The sequence below is a fragment of the Echinops telfairi genome, unplaced genomic scaffold, assembly GCF_000313985.2.
Source record: "Echinops telfairi isolate 266 unplaced genomic scaffold, ASM31398v2 ScPeMD7_7424;HRSCAF=8462, whole genome shotgun sequence".
NCBI lineage: Eukaryota > Metazoa > Chordata > Mammalia > Afrosoricida > Tenrecidae > Echinops > Echinops telfairi.
This window is the reverse complement of record NW_022111324.1, coordinates 19132755-19155382: the sequence shown is the minus strand read 5'-3', so window position 1 is coordinate 19155382 and position 22628 is coordinate 19132755. Positions and strand designations below refer to the sequence as shown.

The 22628-nt window shown below is 46.1% G+C and overlaps 1 protein-coding gene across 1 annotated transcript in view; it reads left to right on the top strand.

The window, feature by feature from the left end:
• Window positions 1-3505: 3505 nt before the first annotated feature.
• LOC101661943 (protein transport protein Sec16B) overlaps window positions 3506-22628 on the top strand; it is a 58026-nt gene continuing 38903 nt past the window's right edge. The window contains exons 1-10 of the mRNA XM_045297974.1: window positions 3506-3623; window positions 5835-6182; window positions 8728-8840; window positions 9897-10017; window positions 10974-11082; window positions 12686-12830; window positions 13500-13651; window positions 14018-14079; window positions 16218-16353; window positions 16832-17062. Coding sequence (XP_045153909.1) covers window positions 5893-6182; window positions 8728-8840; window positions 9897-10017; window positions 10974-11082; window positions 12686-12830; window positions 13500-13651; window positions 14018-14079; window positions 16218-16353; window positions 16832-17062 — 1359 coding nt within the window. The 5' untranslated portion in view covers window positions 3506-3623; window positions 5835-5892. The remainder of the gene's footprint in view (window positions 3624-5834; window positions 6183-8727; window positions 8841-9896; window positions 10018-10973; window positions 11083-12685; window positions 12831-13499; window positions 13652-14017; window positions 14080-16217; window positions 16354-16831; window positions 17063-22628) is intronic.

The window sequence follows — 22628 nt, the reverse complement described above, 5'->3', positions numbered from 1 at the left end:
GAACATCATCTGAGAAGGTCAACTACATGAAGGAAAACACGACACCACTGGAGGAAGACTCGTTAATAATCAGGGACATGTAGATGGCACAAACCTGCTCATGAAAGCAAAGAGGACTTGAAGTTTTTTTTCCTGAAAATTAAAAACTAGAGCCTTCAATATGGATTACATCTTAAAAATCCCTCACACCTGGACCAATAAACAACACTGTGTTAAACAGAGGAAAGCTAGGCACTCTTTGAGATTTCATTTTATCTGGATTCACAAATCAGTGCTTACAGAACTAGTTAAGAAATGAAGCAATAAATTGAACTGGGCAAAATTGCTTCAGAAGATCTCTTTTAAGTGTTAAAAAAACAAAGACTTCACTTTGAGGACTACGATGCACTTGACCCCAAGCTATGGTATTTTCAATAACCTCACATGCATATGAACATAGAAGACAGAAGAATTGATATCTTTGACATCAATTTATGACAAGACTTTATGACACTGGTGAAGAAGATTAAATATATCATGGATGCTAGGAGAATAAATCTGTGTTGGAAGAAGTACAATCGGCATGATCCTTGGAAATGAGGACTTTACCCGAAGTACTTTGTATGCGCAACCAGAGGGCCCAGCTCAGGGGGATATTATGCTTGGGTTGGAGCCCTCGTGGTGTAGCGGGTTATGCATTGGGCTTATGACTGCAAGATCAGCAGTTTGAACTCACCAGCAGTTTCTAGGGAGAAAGATGAGGCTTTCTACCTCTGTAAAGATTGACAGCATCAGAAACCCCTGGAGCAATTCTATTCTGTCCTCTAGGGTCACTGTGAGTCTGAATGGACTCAATGACAATGCACTTGTTTGGAAAGTAGTGGATCAACAAGAAAGAGGAAGACCCTTGATGAGATGGGATCATACATTGGCCGCAACAATGAGCTCAAACCTAGCGATGCTTTTGAGGATGGCACAGGACTGAGCAACACTTCATTCTTTTGTGCACAGAGTTGCTATGAGTTGGTACTGACTTGATGGCACCTAACAACAACAACAACAACAATAACAACAATCATGCCTCCAAAGTGAATATTCCAGTACTCTAGCTAGAGCAGTTTGGTGGCACGGTAGTTGCTAGTTGAAGGTCAGTGGTGTGGAGGGAGAAAGATGTGGCCGTCGGCTTCTGTAAAGGTTTATAGCCTTGGAGTGTGGGGTGGTCTTTTGTGTTATCAGCTGGATATGGATCAGTTGACTCAATGGTAATAGGTTAATGTAGCTGGTGTTATATAGGCAGGACTACCATGGTTATCAGCCAGAAGACTTACATCAGACTTCAATGAGTGCTATTGTGGCCTATTGGAGCTCCTAATTCGATATATGAATGTTTATTATAACAACCATGCTATGATTTGTGCTGTCAGCATAAAGTGACTTCCAGTCTTTATTAGCGAGTGAAACTTTCCGGCTCACCAATGAGGTAGGAAACACTCACTACTCACGGTCTGAGAATTCTGCACTCAGGTCTTAGAAGTCAGTTGAAGCGCTAGAGACAAAATCCTAAAGCCCAGATACACATTTTCTTACCTGAACATGAGATGCAACCACAGTCATTGTCCCTGCACTAGGAATGATTTGAGATATTCATTTACTCTAAACTTTTTGAAGGCAAACACTGTGAGATAGTTAATATTTATTGTGCCAACCTGGCCGAAAAACACATGTGGAATTAATTGAAGGGAGGAGGGATAAATGGGTGGTGATCCTCGCCTTTCTAGTTCTCGGGTCTCTTGCTTTGTGATGGTCGCACCAGGGTGCAGCTCCCTTAGCAGTTCCCTGCTTCACCTGCCAAGTCTCACTTCCTACAAGACATCTTTGAGAAGAAGCCACATGGACCTACCCCGATACAGCCCTGGGTGCTGGAGCAGCTGCATGGAGCTCTGAGATGCTTACACATTCACTGACTCGGCTTTCCTCCTGCAGTCAGCATCATTGCGTGTTTCGTGAGATGGAGGAGGACTTTGTGGACTGGTGTCAAACATATGGGCTAATGTTGGACTTGTGGGCTTAGGCAGCATTGGGTCGGGATGTTTTCTTGATGTGCACTTACGCTTTATATAAACCTCTCTCTTATACATGAGTTGCTGTGGATTTGTTTCTCTAAAATACCCACACTAACACACACTGTCTTTCATATTTATGTGTGCTAAATTCTGGTACATAACACTAACCTAAAACCCACTGCCATTGAGTTGATTGTGTCCCTAGCGACCTATGTAGGATTTCCAAGACTGTCCATCTTTAGAGGAGCAGATGGCCCATCGTACTCCCTGAGGCAGCTCCTCGGGTTCAACTCCAGACCTTCTGATTAGTAGCTCAATGCCTAACCCACAGTTAGCCACAAAAGCTCATGAAAACAACCTCACTGCCACCGAGGGCGTGGAACTCACAACAATCCCCTAAGACAAGGTCGAACTGTCCCTGTGAGTTTCCAAGACTGTAACACTTTACAGGAGTAGAAAGCCCCAGGGTTCTCTCTAATGGAGTGGCTGGTGGTTCCAAACTGCTAATTTTGCAGATAGCAGCCCACCTGGTAACCACTACACCACCAGGGCTCCCTGATAAGAGCTCAGTAAATGCTTATTGAAAAAAAGAATAAACCCAATTGGGCCGTCTAAACGAACTCCATATTTTTACAGATAGAAATAAACTTTTCTATGTATATACTGATAATGGTGAAAAAAACCTATTTTTAAAATTAAGAATTAAAAAAACTTAAAATAGAACACTTTCTAATGCCTCAGGTGAATTAGTGGACATTTAAATCTTTCTTCTAATTAGATAAAAGAACTGTTCACGTCATCTGAATTCAATGGAAAAGAAGCATGAATGAGAACACCCCAGAGCAGACCCAGCGGGTATTTACTGTGCACCGGGGCATTTTCCCAGCTGCCAGAGGCAGTCTTGTGATTTGTAGGTGCTGTTGGGTTGGTTGTGACTCATAATGCCTTTGTCTACAAAAGAACAAAAAACTGCCCGTTCCTGCACCATTTTCACAATTACTGTTATGAATGAGCCCAGTGTTGCAGCCACAGTGTCTTGTTGAAGGCCTTCCTTTTTTTTTTTTTTTTAACCTTTTACAAACATGCTATCCTTTTCCAGGAATTGCTTCTTCCTGGTAAGATGATCAGAGTATGTCTGATGAAGTCTAGCTATCTTGCTTTTTTCTATTTAGAGAAAAAGAGGTTAAGTCAGTACAAGTGGATGGCCTAGAGGCGGTGCTCTTCTCAGAAGCGGGCTGCCTGGAGGCTTTCTGATTTCCTTTCCTGCATGGCTCTCTTGTTTGCTGTGGGGGGTTGGATGCCTTCTCAGGTGAGTGAACCTGGCTCTGCCGACAAGCAGGCAAACAGGCGAACAAGCCTTTGAGACAGGGTGCTGAGCAAATACACCAAGTCAGGTCTGTCCCCGACTGAGGTAAGCAGGCTGTACTTTGCCCTAATGAATCAGCTCCATGGAGGGCCAGTCATTGCGAAGGTGATTCACTGGCTATAGATTTGAGGGCCAGGTAAATCTTAGTCGATGTGGCACCTGGACTTTGACAGTTGTCATAGAAGAGGAGGCATTCTTGGGCCAGGTCCCTGGAGGTACGTTGGAGGAAGGTGGGAAGCCGTCACAGCAGGTGTGTGGGAATTCCAGGTCTCTTGCTTTCTTCCTTCTTGCTGTTTTGGTTTGCTATCGGATTAGGACAAGCAGCATGACCTTTATTGGGAGTGTGAGAAGGCCAGATGTGTGACTGTCCGAGTGTGCCTTGTCACCCTAGATGTCATTCCTTCATTTGGAGCTTTCCACACTTTTCCATGCAGTCTAACTTACTGGAGTTGGTGTTTTGTGGCAACAAATGATGTGACTTTAGCTAATAGACTGGCTATTGCTAGCCAGTGAAACATCTGGGGACAAGGTGGAGATGGCTTTCTTGTTGCTCTTAAACGGAAGCCAAACCTGCTGCTGTGGGGCTGACTCAGATTCGTGTCAACCCCCTGGGTTGCTGAGTAGAACTGCTCATGCGCTGTTCATGGCGGTGGTCTTTCTGGAAGCAGTTTGCCTGGACTTTCTTCTGGAGAATATCTGAGTGGGTTTGGCAGCTGATTGCCAACCACTTGTGCCACACCTTGTTGCTGTTTCTTGTGTCCAAATGACGTTGAGTTCCGTTAGCCTTCAGGAAAGGCCCACCCCCCTTTCACTGTGTCTGGGACATTAGCCCGTTCTGGGGTCTTATTGGTGATCACGTTCACGGTACTTTCACTCGCTTGTTCAAAGAAGCAGGCTGACGGACATGGGAAGAAAGGCGCAGCAAGTCCTCTGTACTTGTGTGCTCAGATCCGGAACTGCTGTCTCAGCGTCCTTGGCTCATGGTTGTGTGCCCTGGCTCTAGGGCTTTAGAGCAGCGTGACACCTGGTTTTCAACATATACCCTTTTGACCTTTTGTTCTGATACGAATTTTTATACTGGGTTGAGCATCTCAGCGGTAGGAGCAAGTGAACTGGATCCATTAGAATCTTAATCTTTCAATCCAGAAGAAGTCTTAAGGAAGACAAAGGGTCGGGGTGGGCGGACCAGATACAAGAGAACCTCTGCGCTTTCCCTGTGATTCCCTTTGGAGGCAGCTGGACGCAGGGGCTCCTCTGTGATACTGAGCCCGACCGAGGACTTGGAAAGTAGTCATCCATCTGGAGCTATTTTCCCTGTGAGAAGTAAGTGGGGGGAATTAGTTGATGTGGGCGGAGACTTTCCAGGGTTTGGAACCTCCAGGCAGGAAGTAGTATTGAGCAAGCAATCCTGAAGTTCCGTCTCACTGACTTTCCTGGAGGAGGGGCAAGGCATGACCCTATTATGGGAGTTCTTTCTAGAGGTTAATTTAAGGGTTCAGAAAAGACTTCTTTTGAAGAGGTCTTTCAGCTTCCTTGTGTCTAAGAGAAGTCTCCAGCCATCTTACCATCTTCGTCTTTCTCTCCTACAATGCGTTGGGCATACTGATGATACTTACTGTGCTTTTTGGAACAAAGACTCTACCATGCCATGTGTTGGGCACTTTTCACACGTTTCTCTAATTCAATCTCCAAACCTACAAGGAAGTCTCCATTTTACAGGTGATTTGAGAAAAAGAACTTCTCTGATCATGTCGCTGACACACGGCAGCTCTAGGATTGTAAATCCTCACCTAGTCCTCCCCACAAACTCTTCAAGGCACATTCTATTTCTAAGAGACTGCAGGGCCTCCATAGGAAGTGTCGAATAACTATTTGCCAGTAGAATAAATGAACAAGCTTAATTGAATTGGGATACCGGGAGAGCTTTTTAAAGTTGTCCATGTGCTATTATCAGGGAGCCCTGGTGGTATAGTGTTGAGTGCTAGCCACAGGTCAACAGTTTGGGAGAGAGATGAGGTCGGCTGCTCCCAAAGAGAGTTCCAGCCTTCCGAGCAGTTCTGCTCTGTTCTGTTGTGTTTTCATGAGTTAGAATTGACTTAATGACAGTGGGTTTGGTTTGGTGCTATTTATTAACTGTTCTCATTATTTCCACATTTATTATTGCTCAAAATCTGCTTATAAAATTTTAAGCAACATTAATGTAATTTTCTAGTCTGCTATTTATTTCATGTAGTGGATCAAGGTAGTTTTTCAGAGTTCTCTATGTCAGTACTCATGCGGTTGGTTGTACAGAGAATATTTCAACAGGTGGTAGCTGTAGTTGCTAAGTCTATTTTCCCAAAACCTATTCATGACCATGTGTGGATCTAGGTTTAAAATGATGCAAATTTATTTATTTGTGTGTGTGGTTCTCCCCGCCCCCCCAGGAAGATAAAACAACTACACAACTGACTTAACACCCAGGAGAAATCCAGTGGGTCAGAGATGGAACCTTGGGTTCCCCAGGGGCCACCTCAGCCACAGGGGAAGTCCACAGCACCCTCAAAGGATTCAGACCGGGGACTTCGAAGAGATGAATATAATCGACCAATTCCTTACTCTCCACACAATGGAAAGAGGTTCTATCAGTGGCAAGACCTGAGAGGGAGCCCCCAGCCACAGCAGGACCCCAGGGCAGACCCCCAGCAGTATCAGCATCCATACAGGCCTGAGGAATGGCACCAACCTGTGCGTGGCATTGACTATTATGAAGGTGGCTATCCCAGATATTCAAGGTACGAATTTAGAGGCTGGAATAGACCCAACTCTCCTTAATATTTACGAACAAATTATTAGTTACCTCTTCCTTTTATTTCTCATATTTTGTCTTCCTTTTCCAGGGTTACGGGTTTAACTGGCCTCCTTCCCCACGGGTTGTAAATCCTAACCTCTATGTGCACAGTTATAATATCATTAAGGAATAATTTGGCTTTGTTAGGTTACTGACACAGGATTATTCCAGGATGTCTCTTGATTCACCTCCTTTTGAGATAGAAAAGAGATTAAGTATAAACTCACAAGCATAGGTGGGGGAAGAGAGATTTCAAGCCACAAGGAGATGGCGCAGTAGGAACAAATGCTCCAAAGAGGCAAAGCTCTTCCTCCAGAGTGGACACAGAAAGAAAGCCCTCCCCTACAGCCAATAGCCTGAATCTAGACTTCTAGGTGCCGAGACCAAGAAACTAAGTTTCTGTTTGTTAAAGCCATCAGAGCAGCCCGAGGTCAATAAGACAGAATTTGCTACTGAAAGAGTGGGGCGCTGCTCTGATTCCTAAACATGGAAGTGGTTCTGAAATTGAGGTAGAAGACTGTTAAGGTGTCTAATAGTAAGCATTTACGTTACCTGGAAAAGACAGTTGGTAGAATTGTGGATGTCAAAGGCAATTCTGATGGGGCTTAGAAGGAAGTGAGGAGAGCCTTAGAGAAATTCTCTATGATCTTGGAAAATACATATGGCGCCAGCAACAGAACAGTGCCAGAAATGTGGCCATGAGATGTATTTTTGGTGAGGCTTTAAAAGGAAACGATAAGCATGTGATTGGGCAATGGAGGCAGGGTGGCACTTCTTACACCATGACAAGGAACTTGTCTGAACTATGCTCAAATGTTTGGTGGAAAGTAGAAAGTTCAAGTGGTACACTCGAATATTGAGGAAATTTCTAAGCAAGATCGTAAAGGAACCACTTGGCTTCTCTTTCCTGCGTATAGTAAACTGTGAGAGGAAAGAGATGAGCTTAAAAGTGGATTGTGCAAGATGAAAGTAAAGCCTGTTGTATGAACAAAGGACATGTGCCCTAGCTGGTTCAAGGGTTACACAATGTTAAACCTCTGACTGATGGATCTCACCAGTCACCTCAGCAGAAAACCCAACCGCTGAGTTTGAAGAGCACAGAAAGAGGGAAAGGACAGGACATCGTTTGCCTTTTGGAATGGTATAGGCAAAGAACGGGCAAAGCAGCCGCATCTGTCATCCTCCAAGAAAAGGAAATGACCTTCTGCAGAGCAGCTGGCAGATCAGTGGAATTGTTGGAAGGAGCTCGGGAAGCAGGGCCTTCTTGGTTTCGCAGGGTGGGGCCCTTGTGTCCTGGATTTCAAAGGATCGGGCCACCAGCCTCCTAGGCTTCAAGGAGCTGGGTTTTCACCAAGTCAGTTCTGGACAAATGGAGCTGCCATGAAAATGCACCAGGGGAATAGGGTTGCCACCTAAGCCTGAGGAGGAAGGGCGGCCATGTCCAAGGGCCAGAAGAATGGGGTTTGCTAGGATAGAAGGTCTGGGGTCACCACTCAGATGCACTAGGAACATGGGCTGCCCAAAGGCAAGGGAGCAGGGCTACTCTCGCAGTGTGTCTGGGAGGCAGAGCTGAAGCCAAGAACAAAGGGCTGCCACGAAGAATTTAAAAGGCATGTCCAACACGCAGAGTCTAAAGGCAGGGCTGTTGCCAAGATGGTCTCAGAGAACAGAGGACTATTGTCAAGTCTTGAAAGCTAACATAATTTGTTCTGCTGGGCTTGAACTTGCTTGGCTCATTATCCATTGTTTTCCTACAATTTCTCCATTTGTAGTGTTCATGTCTACCTTGTACCTGCTCCACTATTGTACTTTAGAAACAAATGACTTGTCATGTAGCTTTCACAGGTTCATGGATGAAGAGGAATTTTTGCCCCAGGGTGGAATATGCCTACAGAACGAGAGTGGAAATTGTGAGAGTCATGACACAGTATTGTGCCCCTTTGAGATACGAGAGCATTATTCATTTCTAACAATACCAGCTTCATTACATTCCTTTTCCCAATCCCTTTTAGGTTGTTGAATTCTCAAAGAGAGATTATTTTAATGAAATAATGGCAGTGAAAGCAACGGGACCTCAGATAGTTTAACTTGACTTTTTCATCTCATTGCTAGCTGTCCTGTGCTTTGAAATTACAATGCCCTATTGAATACTTGCACAGTCATCTTCTGGAAGGCTTTTCAAAGATAACGTCAGAACAGAGTTTTCTCCTTGAATTGTTGGGATTACGTATCATGGGAGCACGAGGAAACATAAGAAAAGAGAATAAGATGGTTGGTTATGACTTTCTTATAAGAATCCAGGTCTGCTTTAGGACATAGACTTCCCACCTGCTCTGATCCTCCAGTTTATGTTTATATGAGCAGGAATCAATTTTGCTTTTTAAGCTGATTCTATATTGGTGTCACTTGTTTAGTTGGTGCAGTCTACAACTGACGTATTTTTTACCACCTCGGTTTTTGGATGACCAGCTATCTTTGTGATGTTTTAGGCCAGGCTATGAGATTCCATACCAAGGCTATCGTTCTCCAGCCCTAAGGGAAGACTATGCTTATGGAAGTTACTACTATCATGGACACCCACAGGAGCTACCAGAAGAAAGAGGTATGGAGTCATCTCTAAAACCCTTGAGGATTTGGGGATGGTAAAGTTGGTCTGTTACACAAGTCAGAGACTAAAGGGGCCATGCCCAGAGGCTCATCTTGAGCAACCAACTGGGGTAAAGTAGAGGCCCTCCTTTCCTTCTTTCTTGGTGAGATGGGTCCAGGGTAAAGGAAGAAAATGTCTTCTTTCATACAGATATGATGGTACTGAAATCACTCTCATGATGCCATGAGTAGCATGGATAGTTTGCAGATCACCTACATTTTCCCTATATATAGAAAACGATTATAGTCTTGGATCAAGTAGCAGTGAAATCAGTTCTCAAGGGCATCAACTGTTTTGTTGGGCCATAACCACCTGAGGTGTGAGTGTGATTGCTACTGTACCCTAATCATAGATCTCAGGCTCTGGCCCATTTGTGCAAAAGGCTGGGAAGTTGATGTGGCTAAAAAAGGCATTTCCAAATGGTGCACTGACAATGAAGCTTTTGATATGTGTTGAAGACAAGTTCCTGGCCTGCTAGCAAAGATAAAAATCAATTTCAACATTGAAATCACACACACACACACACACACACACACACACACACACACACACACGATCCCCACCATTTTGCAAACGTGTTCCAGTGCCAGCTGCTGTCACATGGAGACTCCGTGTGCTTCAGAGTAGAACCGTGCCTCCCAGAAGCTTCAATGGCTGACTTTTTTTTGGAATGTCGACTGCCAAGTTTTTCTTTTGAGGCACCTCTGAGGGGACTTGAACTTCTGGTCTTTCATTTCAGTTGGCGGCCAAGTATGTTGTAGCCATTTGCACAGCTCAGGGACTCCAGCCCATTGTTCAGAAGCATAATAGTTGGTTCAGAGCAGCCGGAGAGTGGTAGCAGCTATAAACTTTCATCTGCTGTATCAGCCATCGATTTAATTCAATTTCGTCAACATGCTTTATGTATATAAAATCTACCAACTGTCGTCTAGCCAGTCAACATAAAAACTTGCTAATCTTCGTGAACTTCCCAGAAATGACCTGTCCATTGTGTTTTCTCTGAGGGCGCAGTTCCAAGGCCAGGGAGTCCTTATACCTGGCATGAGGATTACCAGGAGCAAAAGTCCCTCAGTGAACATCCTCATGAAAGTCAGAATCGTGCATTTGGAACAAATAATGAGAGCCAATTCCAGTAAGTGTAAAAGGAGGGGCCAGTTCAATAGAATGCAGCCAAACCTAGACGACATTATGCAAATCTATGACATCTGGTGTTTGGTATCTCGTCCGATAGCCAGTCTGGTTTTGTTCTCCCTCCTGGGGGAGGGCAGTGGTCCAGGAGAGCCTGTGCTGGCTGTGTGCCTGGTGCCCAGGAGGAGAGATTTGTGTCTCAGGGAGAGGCATTTCTAGGACCTGCGCAAGCCTGGGCCCCATGGGGCCATGCTCCTAAACATAAACCCGCTGCCATCACATGGGTTCCAACTCAAGCTGACCCTAAAGGGCCAAGTAGAACTGCTTTGTGAGCTTCCAGGCTATAAAGCTGTGCGGAAGCAGACCACCTCGGCTTTCTTCCGCAGAGGAGTGATGGGTTCAAGTCGCAGGCCTTTTGGTTTGGAGCCCAACACTGACCTCAGTGCACCAGCAGGACCCTTCACATCCTGAAGAAGGGCCAGCATTTCATGTTGGCTTCACAACAGGTGTGGCCTTGCAAAGGTTCTTGGGATCTGGTCCTGCCTGGGCTGAGGTGCTCCTTTTGTGCTCTGAAAACGGGGTTTCCCCCTGGGATAAGGCAAAACAGAGGGGAGACTTTTGAACCAGGACCTGCCCGAATGCCCTTCCCCTGGGGCTCACGGGTCTCATTAAATCTCTGATTGAATCCATCCCAGGCTGTCAGGCTGCTGATACCAATCCATTGCTGCAGGGTTGGAGGCCAGTTGAGTAACTGTGTTAAGGAACACAAGCGTCCAGGTTTTCTGCTACTAATAGATGGAAGTGGGGAACGGGAGGGAAATGCATCTCCCATGGCTCACAGGCCAACCTGACACCTGCTCATACTTTTAATAAGCACAGTGGCCTCCAGCAGACAGCAGCACAGCCTGGCTGGGCTCTGCCCGGGACCCCCTCTCACCCGCTCCTGTCATTTTGCCGCAGATATAACAGTCGGGACCCTTACAGAGACAGTCCTGCTTCCAACTCTGGACAGGAGAGGCCAGGGGAGGTATTTCCAGAGAGTCTGCCGCCTGGGGCCCAGAAGAATAAGGTAACCTGACATGAGAAGAAGGTAGTGGCCTGTGACAGTGCATCCCACTGTCGTTGTCAGCGGTGGCAATGCAGGGCCCTCGGAGATGGCCCAGTCTCCAGTGGCCCGCAGCCTGACCCCTGTTGTTCCTCCCCTCTGGGCAGAGCCTCCGCTCACGCCTCCCGTGCCCTGCCTGCCTGCTTCTGTCTCATGGATGAGTCTGGGCCCTGATTTGACCTTCCTGCACTTTTGTTAAAGTGGCTTTGTCTGAAAAGGTTGCCAAGTCACCCCACGTTTCTGCGAAAGAGGGGAAGAACCTGCCAGCAGGTGTTAGGGTTTGATTCTTTCTCTGGAACCCCAATGGGCTGGTCATTTGTACCCAGGAAGTTGGAAGCTGTTAGACTCTTTTGATTCTGGTCAGAAAGCAAGACTGGAAACTTTCCCAGACTCTCCCAAGTCTCTCCTCTGAATTCTTACAGTGTGCACCAGCTGCACAACACACATATGCTTTTAAATAAACATATTACTTTACAATAACTTCAGATTTAGGGGAAGTGTTCCAAAGAAGCTGCAGAGATGAGCTCTTGATCTTTGACAGTCTTGTATTAATTCTGTCTCCATGATTAGTATAATTTTGAGGATAGGTGATTCTGTCTACGTAGTGCTTAAGGGTGGTGACAGCACTTTAAGAACGGTCACAGCCATGTGTATAGCACTGCCGAGTGTACAAAGAGCTCTTCCATCTATCGCTTTACATTGTCCTTCTAGATTGTAAGTTCCATGAGGGCAAGGGACTTCTTCTCTTGCATAGCAGGCACCCCTAGGTCAATGTTTGCAGAATAATAGTCATTCAGTTAATAGTTGCTGAATGAATGCATGAGTAAATGCTTGAAGTATATGAGAGTGCTTCAAAAAGTGCATGGGGAAATTTCATCATCTTTTTATCAAAACTTTCCACTACTTTTTAGGAAGCCTCCTTGAATAGGGCAGGTGGAAGGGACGCTGGTTGGTTTAATTGTGAAATTTTCACCTTTTATGTGGAAGACCTGGGTTCAATCCGTGGTCCAAGCACCTTATACACAGCACATTGCTACGACGCCGAGCATGCATCAGTGGAGCATCCAGACTAAGACAAACAACAGAAAGACCTGACAATCTACTTCCAAAAAGTAGCCCGGGGGAGGGAGGGTGGCTATGGCTCACAATGGTTTGATTTGTAATTGGTCATCAGATTGCATACCATTGGACAGTGATTTTTTTGTGCAATCTGTTATGCATGGGGTCACATGAGTTGGGGGCTAACTCAATGGCAGTTAGAATAGGGACGATATATATATCTTAATAATAAAAGATATTCCAGATGAGGGTACTGAGCTCAGAGGGGCTAAGTCCTTTGTGTAAGGTCCTGGCAGGTAATTATTCACTCTTTCCACCAGGCCATCCTGTGGCCCCCTGCAAATCTCTGTCAATTGAATCAGCCCTTCTTCTCCTTTCAACACTTCCACTTCCACTGTATGCATCTGGGAAGGTGAACTTTGTGTGTCCTGAGGCCCCTGCAGGCGGCCCGGCTCTTTGAGATGGCTTCTGATTCTTTCCGTGTGTTTTTACCGCTGTTCTCTTTCAGCCATCGTTGGCCAGCAAGTCCAACCTTCTCCAGCAGCACGAGTCTGGTCTCAGTTCCAGTGGCTATGAGCTCAGTCAGTACATGAAGGAGGCTTCGGAACACCATGATCCTATGGCTTCAGCAGCTTGGAGTCCAGTGCAGGCTGGTAGGTCCGAAGTGGTGAAGTCTGGTGAAGAAAGGGCCGGGTGACAAGCCTTTTGGAAAATCACACTTAGGCGGTGTTTGCAGGAGCAGACGGTTGTCTGCCTGGTTGACGTCTGTTGTCTCCGTGGCAGAGAGGCCAGCTGTAGGGCTCCATTTCCGACACCCCCCTTGTATTGCCACGATTGCTCTGTAACAGACCCTTGGAAGGGAGCAGGGTTCCTGACCATCGTCAGGTTGCGGCCGAGCACTCAGAGGCGTTTGAAGTAATGGGCAAAGAAAATGAAGACCAGAGAGAATTAGGTGCAGCAAAGGCAGGACACAAGGTAGAATCACTTAGTCTGGATGTAGAACGCTGCTCTCAGGAAGACAAATTGTGAGAGGAGGGGAGTCTATCACAGTCAGAGGCCCCTGGGCCTCTCACCATCACTGGGAGACTGGGCCTGGCAGGTTACCGTGTGGACCACATCATCAAAGCTTTGCATTGGCATCGGACATGTTCTTAGAACCTGAAGTCTGACTCAGAGCAGGAGCTTTCTGTAGTTATGTCCCCACCTAGATGCCCATCTTTGTCCCAGATGGAATTTGGATAGAAATAACTCTGTGGCAAGTTTCTAAACTAAAGAAAAAGTGGCAGTAATGCTAACAGTGTTCACTCGTGTCTGTCGGTCAGAAGATGCCTCAGCCGCTGCTCCCAAGGCCCCCATGAAATTCTACGTTCCTCACGTGCCGGTGTGTTTTGGACCTGGAGGTCAGCTGGTGTGTGTGGGCCTCCGGTCTGCCACTCATGGGCAAATGACCCTTGTTGAGCTGCACAGCATGGAGGTAAGCAAGATTCTGGTGTCCCCCCAAGTGCCAGCATGCGGCTCACCCAACTACCATATCTACCTTCCCAGGCTTCTCCAAGAATGGAGCACTCTGGTGGGGAAGCGGGCCATGCATTTCCTGGGCTGGGAGGTGGAAGCAGTGGGGCTGACTCCTCTCCCGGGGCAGTGATGCTGGAACTCTGTTTTCCCTGAGGGGATGTTAGGTCCCCTTCAGGGACAGGAAACCTTCTTTGGGGTTCTCTACTTTCTCGACAAGAAGACCCCCTCTTAGGACCATGGCTTCCCCTGGGTTCTGAGGCTGGGCTTGACGGAAAGGGGCGCTGGATGGGCATAGCCCTGGAGACCAAATCCGCTCTTCCTCCAGGTTATTCTTGGTGACTCTGAGGAGCAAGAGGAGCTGAGAGCGTTCTCCGGACCCTTGATCAGGTGCACTCCCGCAAGAGCTGCTGGGGGAGAAGGCTCTGCAAAGTTAGAGCACCTTTCCTCCCAGAGCAGCACTTGGGCTTGGGGAAGGGCAGGGCAATGGGGGTGGGGTGGGCCGAGAGGGTGCTTGTGCCCAGCTTTCAAGACAGTGTCTACCCCATTGGAGTGGGATCCTCTGTGCTACAAGAGAGTCATGTGTGACCTGAGCCATTTTGAGAAGAGGCTCTTGAAGCTAAGGATAGAAGGATACAATTAACTTCCTGTTAAAAAAATCTAAAAATCAGTTTATTTAGCCGAGGTTTCAGTGGATGCTTTAACGTTCATTGTGGGGAACAGACCTGAGTAGAAGAGCGCAGCACGGCCAGGGAAAGCACAGAGAGGGGATCATAGTGAACAAAGTTCTTGCAACAGTGATTTTATTTTTTTTGGAGAACAGATTCAGCCTTAAGGGCTGGCATTACAGAACTGTGTCCAAGTCTGCCCTCTGCAGGACTGAAGTAGAACTACTTTAAGATTCCTAGCCATTGCTTTTGATAAATGTATATATTCAGGATGCCTGAAGGCATCCCTCAATCCACTGCCATCGAATGGCTTCAAACTCATAGTGACCCTGCAGGACAGGGTAGAATTGCCTTCATGGATTTCTGAGACTGCAAGTCTTTATGGGAGTAGAAAGCCTCATCGTTTTCCTGTGGAGCAGCTGGTGGTTTTGAACTGCTATCCTTGAGGTTAGCAGCTGAACATCAAATCTGGTGGTGTGGTGGGTTTCATATTTATTCAGGATGCTCTGGTCATAAAGCACTTGGTTGAAAACCCAAAGGTCAGCAGTTGGAACCCACCAGCAGTCTGCTTCCCACAGAGATTAACTTACAGCTTTGAGAGTTCTATGGTGGCAGTTCTGTTCTGTCATGGTCACTATGAGTTGAAATTGATGCAGGCAATGGATGTTTAGAGAGTTCTCGCTGCATGTCTGAGGACTTGGATTCCAGGCCCAGCTAGCCTACTAACTAGTGGGTTCATGATGACCAGGGCCAATTAGCTCTCTCTGAGCATCTGCTTTTTCCTCTAGGAAATTATGTAATGTCTCTGCCTACTCCAAGTGGTGACTGGAAATTCAAGGAGATAAAGCTCTTTATATAACAGCTCTGCTTTGTCAACCAAGCATCCCTGGTGGGGCAGTGTTTATGAGTTGGGCTGCTAACTGCCAGGTCAGCAGCTCAAAACCACCAGCTACTTTTTGGGAGAAAGAAGAACTTGTCTAATCCCAAAAAGAGTTATAGTCTCAGAAACTTGCAGGGGAAATTCCACCCCATCCTATAGGGTTTCTGTGAATCACCTTGGTGGCAGCGAGTGACTGTTTAAACCGAATATTAATCAGATGCTCCCCCTCCAAGAATATCCTCATATCATATTTGATAGCCCTTTTGATTAAAAACGACTTTTGCCCCCATTTCTTTTGGGGATACAGTTGTGGGATAGACCACCAAATTGGATTCTAGCTCCAGCATAGCTTTGATTTTTATTAAATAACCAGGAGCAAACAATACCCATCTATCATACCCATTTCAACTCCTAATGGCCCTACATAATGGAATAGAATTGCTCCTTTGCGTTTCTGGGACTGTAAACCTTTACAAAAGAAAACAGACACATCTTTGTCCCTCTGAGCAGCTGGCGGGCTGGAGCCCCCGGCATTTTGGTGAGCGGCCCAATGCCTAAGCCACAGTGGCAATGGGGTTCCTGTGATACTTGCCAAACTAGTTTCAAATTTGTCTTCATATGATGGTAGGTTTCTATTATCTTTGTTTTAGGGGGAAATGGGGCTTAGAGGAAACAAGGGACTTGCCTAAGGTGAAAAACAGCAGCGTTAGATTTGAACTCACGGCTCTGTTACTGTGTGACTCTCAAGCACGCTCTCCTATCTGCGGATCGGGTCTCCGGGCTTCTGTTTCTTCATCTGGGAAATGGAAGGCATGGAGGAAGGAAACTCTGAAGTCCTTCCCGTCCTCCAGAGTCATCCCCTCAGCCTAGGCTTATCAGACTTCTACCTAGATTCCAGTCAAGCCAGGGGCACTCCCCCTGGGGTCCTACACAGGTACATGTCTGGCTGCTCACTCTGTGCTCCCCGGAATCTCCCGCAGGGAAGATATACACAAGGTCGATATCATGGCGTTTTGTCAGAAGAAAGCAGCTCAGAGCCACAAATCTGAGGGCCCGAGGAGCCGAGACTCTGCTTTACTGTGGCAGCTGTTGGTTCTCCTTTGTCGACAGAATGGGGTAAGTTCCACTACTTGGAGTACGGACAGGGTGGGGCACCTGTAGATTGGGCTTAAGGTTGTCTCTGGGTAATGGGTAAAGAGTAGGCCTGGTTAGGGACACAGTATAGAAGAAGGAAACAATTGCCCCCAAGGCGGGGGGGGGGGGGGGGGGGGGGGGGTGGGGGGGGGAATCACTTGCTAAAGGTAACCTCCACTCCCCTGACCGGGGATAACCATCCAGATCCTCGGTGATTACATCAGCCAGGTAACTTGACTATCAACTTGTGACTGTTTCCGATAACTTGGGTGGCTCCTGAAAATAGCCAAGTGAGTGAAGCTGATTTTTGAGAGCAAGAAATTCAAGAAAGCACTGTTTTGTGTGTGTGTTTGCATCACTGGCCTCATGAGGAGGATTCCTGATGCCTTCCTCCCTCCCTGGGCTACCAGCAAGGGGACTAAGCCGGCTACCCCTGTGGGATCATCCTCTTGCCTTGCAGTCCATGGTGGGGTCTGACATTGCTGAGCTGCTCATGCAAGACTGCAAGAAGCTGGAGAAGTTCAAGAGGCAGCCCCCCGTGGCCAACCTGATCAACTTGACGGATGAGGACTGGCCGGTGCCCAGCGCAGGGACCCCAAACCTGCTCACCGGGGAAATCCCCCCAAGTGTGGAGACACCTGCGCAGATTGTGGAGAAATTCACAAAACTGCTCTACTATGGGAGAAAGAAGGCAAGTACGACCTCCTCCCACTAGTTTTGGGTTTAGAGAAGCAGCCTGCACCCCTCCCCACCACTCACCCCTTCCCCAGTTATAGGAGTGAGGCACACTCCTTTTAAATTGTTTGGGACAGTCAGAAAGGTACAAAGCAAAACACCTGTAACCCTGCCCTGAAGGGTAAACCCTGCTAACATTCACACCTGCTCACTGATTTTGCTGTGGTTGTGAACATGCACAGCAAACCCTACACTGCTTCGAGGGTCTCACCACGTACTCACGGTGACTTTGATGACAGGCTTAGAGAGACAGCCAGTCTCAGCCTCCTCCTCTGAGTCGTTTCTTGTCAGTGTCACATGATCTCACTGCCACATGTACTGTCTAATCTACATCAAGACGCTCTTTTGTCAATCTGATCCCATGTGGGTAATTTGTAAACGAGCATAATCATTCAAGGCAGACATTCTTCTCCCGTTAAGCTAAACTCTGGCTTTCTTCTAAGAAGACTTCAGGGGATATTTCTGGTTGACGGTTTCAAGACTATCTCAGTACAATAGTTTCAGGACATTGTTAACTTTTTTTATTATTAAATACTTTTATTGGGGGCTCTTACATCTCATCACATTCCATATATTCATCCAGTGTGTCAAGCACATTTGTACATATGCTGCCATCATCATTTTCAAAGCATTCTCTTACCACTTGAGCCCCTGATATCAGCTCCCCATTTCTTCCCTCTCCCACCCCCCTGCCCTCCCTCACGAACTCTTGATCAGTTATAGATTACTAATTTCATATCTTACATCATCCGTCCTCTGTCACCCCTCACCCACTTTTCCGTTGTTTGTCCTCCTGAGAGGGGGTTCTAGGTTGATCTTTGTGATTGATTCCCCGTTTCTTCCCCCACGTTCTCCTAATCCTCCGGGTATCTCATCTCTCCTTGGGGAGTTTACCTAGCCTGGATTCCCTATGTTGTGGGTTCTTGTCAATAGCAGTGTGCATGTTCTGGCCTAATCTAATTTGTAAGGTAGAATTGAGGTCATGATAGTGGGGGGAAGGAAGCACCAAAGAACTAGAGGAAAGTTGTGTGTTTCATCGGTGCTATACTGCACCCTGACTGGCTCATCTCTTCCCTGTGACCCCTCTATAAGGGGATGTCCAATTGTCTACAGATAGGCATTGGGTTTCCACTCCATGCGCCCCTGCCATTCACCTTGGGTATGATTTTGTTCTGGGTCTTCGATGCTTGGTACCTGATCCCATTGACACCTCATGATCACACAGGCTGGTGTGCGTTTTCCATGTGGGTTTTTTTGCTTCTCAGCTAGATGGCTGCTAGTTTATCTTTTAGCCTTTAAGACTCCAGATGCTGTATCTTTCAATAGCTGGGCACCATCAGCTTTCTTTACCACATTTACTTATGTACTCATTTTGTCTTAGCGATTGTGTTGGGTAGGTGAGCATCATAGAATGCCAGATTGTTAGAACAAAGTGTTTTTGTGTTGAGGGAGTACTTGAGTGGAGGCCCAATGTCCATCTGCAACCTTAATTATGAACATATAGATATGACTATATAACAACTACATAGTTCTATTCCTCTCTCGTTTTATATATATATTTACATGTGTACATGCTTGTATTTAGATCTCCAAAAATGTCCTTTGCTTCCTGGTTCTTTCCTCTATTTCCTTTTACTTTCCTCTTGTCCCACTATCATGTTTGGCCTTCAGTCGGGTTTAGTAATTCCTTGCTGCTACATTGCCCTTGATTAAGTCCCACTAGGCATCCTACACCCTTCTCGCCATTGATTTTAGTTCACTTGTTGTTCCCTTGTCCCTGGGTTGGTTCCCACCCCACCCCCCTTTCCTTTTTCCCACCTCCCTTTCTTCAGTATCCCCCTGGAACCATTGGTCTCATTCTTTTTATCTCTGAATTATTTATCCTGCCTATCTTATCTAGATAGACATGCAGATACATTAATAAGTGCAAAAGCCTGGCAAAGCCAAATAAAACAACAAAGGAAGTTAAGACCAACAAAACAATAACAACAACAACAACAAAAAGAAAACCACTGACAAAAATGGAAAGGCCTATAAATAGTTCAAGGTCTGTTTGTTGGCCTTTGCAAGTGTTTTCCAGTGAATCTGATGGGGTGCCACACTCCAAAGTTTGTTTTTGGTATTTCCTGGGGATTTCATCACTCTGCTCCCCTTGCTGCTCTGTTGCATGCCCTTAGTGTTTCGTCCCAGCGTGATGAGGTCAGATTGTGCACAGTTCCAGTATTGTCTCCTGAAGTGCTGTGGTTTAGTGAGGGACATTGTGTCTTGTGGTGGGGCCGGCCCTATGTTCCTCTCTGTGCATTTTCTGCTCTGAGCAGGAACATTGTCTTGGGGGCTTGGTGGGCCTAGATGTCCTTCCCTCCCTCTCCATCCCTTTTTGTTTCTCCCATGTGCTCTAATTAAATGTGCCCCTCTCCCCAAGCTGTAGCCCCAGTGATGTTCTCTGAAGTGCATTATTCTGAGGTGGTGGGGAGGTGTCCACATAGTTGGGACTGGGCCTGGCCCTGCAGACCTCTCTATTGGTTCCCTGGTACATGTGGTATTCATGTCTTGGCACATCAGGTTGATCTCTCCCTCTCCTGTGGAGATGTAAATAATACCCTCCCCTTGGGTGGTTAGCACCCTGCTCCCCACTACCCATGACTTTTTTTTCTTTTTCTTTCCCCCTCTTAGTAGTTGGCTGCCATCCTTTTTTAATCTCTTTGCTCTTAGCATTTTTATGTGCATGTACGTGTATACTCTATGCATGTCAAATATCATGTGCTATTTCTTTTTTCACTTTACATTTTATAGTGAAATGCCCTAATGACATTAACCATATTTTAAGATACCCTTTAAAAACAATGGTTGAACAATATCTCATTAGATGGATGTGCCATATTTTATTGAACAAATCTGTATTGTTGAGTATTCAGGCAGTTTTCAATTTTGTCATTACAAATTTGCCACTTGAACATCTTGTTATGTGTCTTTGACTGATCTCCTTATTATATCTTCATACTAGATTGCTTGAAGTGGATTTAGTGAGCTGAAATGGTAATAAAATTTACCATTTTAAAGTGTGCATGTCACAATATTGTGCACCCATCACTGCCACCTGTTTTTAGAACGTATTAGTACTCCAAATTGAAACCCCCAGACCCATGAAGCAGCCCTTTCCCCTTCTGATACCCCATGCTTTGGCAACCGCTAACTTGTCTGCCTCTATGGGGTGGCCTCTTTTGGATAGTTCCTATAATGGAATCATAATATGTGGGTTTTGATGGCTAGCTTCTTTCACTAACATATTTTCAAGTTTCACCAGTGTAGTGGCATGACAGTAGCATGGACTCCATGGCTGCAATGATGGGCTCAGGCCATTGTTGCAATTGTGAGGACGGCGCAGGACTGTGCAGTGTTTCCCTCCTTTGTGCACAGGGTCACTATGGGTGGGAGCTCACTCCTCAGTGGCACCTAACAAGAAGAAGAAGCACGTATCTGTGCTCCATTCCTTCCTATGATTGAGTGACACTGTGTTGAAAGTATGGACTACATTTGTTTGTCGATTCATCAGTTGATGGACATTTGGGTTATTTTCACCTTTGGGCTTATTGTGAATAGAGCTGCCCTGAACTTTTTGGTTTGCTTACCTGTTTACATTTCTTTCTTTTTTTTTTTAATCAATTTATTGGGGCTCATAAAATTCATCACAATACATAGATCAATTGTGTAGAGCACATCTATACATTTGTTGCCCTCATCATTCCCAAAATTCACTTGCCTCTTGGGTTCCCGGAATCAGCTCATTTTCCTCCCCCCCTCCCTTCCTCTGCCCCCCTCCCCCCTGACCTGTTTACATTTCTTTGGGAATTTTTTATTCATTGCCCCCTCTCCCCTAAACTGGAGTTTTCAATTCTAACTGTCAGGGTACCTGCCCTAACACATCACCACGGGTCCAGTAGGCACAATTGTACATCAATAATAAGTAAAGATTATAATAAAGTCATAAAGAGCATGAGAGATAAAATAATGGAGTCAGACACATTTCATGGTAGCAATGGTCACCTCAACCTCACTTGGTGGTCCACGTGGAGAGAGAGATATTTAATGCTAACCAAGGTTTTTATATTTTCTGATGACATGCAAGCCCCCTAACTACAAGTGAAGACATATGTCACAGGAAAGGGTTGTACTGTTGGTAATACAGTAATAGGAGGGGGGTGACTTAGAGGCATACACACAATAGGAAGAGGAAGGATTGGGGGGTATACATGGGTGGATGGGCGGATCCTAGATTCAGGATGGCAGCCTAACTTTGGATGTCACTGAGCCGGTTTGACCTGTTCTCTCGCTCAACTATAGAGACCATATCAGTAGGGTGGGAATTCCACCTACGGGAACCAAATCCATGACTGCAAGCCTTTAGGGAGAAGTAGCCCATTGTCCTTAGCAGCAGGGAGTGGGCCCTACCAGTCCAGACAGTTGTCTGGCAACTGACTGCCTTCAGGGAGGTAACTTTACAATCATTTACCAATAGCTGCCAGCAGTGTCCTAAGTCTAACATATTTAGGGAGTCAACTTGGGAGAAATCTTTCTGTTTCCCACATCTAACCTCCCTGTCTATGGTTCTAATCCCATGTGGGAATGGGTTGTTTGTTATATTAACGAGGTAGAATGAGTGTACCATTTGCCTTGAGTCAATCGCATTAAAGAGATGAAACACATAAGCCAAAGGAGAAGAGGTGGGGGAAAGAGAGATGCCAAGCCACACGAGGGAGCAGAAGCTTTACAGAAAAAAAAAAGGCCTTTCCTCCAGAGCAGCAGAGAGAAGCCTTCCCTGAGAGCAGGCTCTCTGAACTCCAGCTCTGGTCTCTGAGATGGAGAAAGTCAGTGTCTGTTTGTACAAAGCTGCCCATTTGTGGCATTTCTGTTAGAGCAGCTCGAGATCAGGAGGAGCGAACTTGTTGGAACCTATGGTAATTTTATGTTCAGCTTCTAAAGGAATGATCAAAGTGTTTTCCTGAGTAACTTCATTGTTTCATGTACCCATCAGCAATACATATTGTTGTCAGGTACCCTCAATTTCATACAGGTTGTTAATGCTGTACCTGCCCACAATTGGATGACAACAATTTGTTCACATCAAATACCTTTAAAAAAAACCATTTTATTGGGGGCTCATACAATTCTTATCACAATCCATACATCTACCCATTGTGTCAAGTACATATGTACTTTTGTTGCCATAATTCTCAAAACATTTACCTTCTACTTGAGCACTTAATATCGGATCCCTCCCTCCCCACTGCCCCTCCCTCATGAACCCTTCATAATTCATAAATTATTACTATTTTGTCATATGTTACACTGATGTCTCCCCCTGCCCTCTTCTTGCTGTCCAACCCTCAGGGAGGAGGCTATACTTAGGTTCTTGTAATCAGTTCCCCCTTTCTACCCCACATTCCCTCCACCCTCCAGGCATCACCACTCTCACCACTGGTCCTGAAGGGGTCACCTGTCCCGGATTCCCTGTGTTTCCAGTT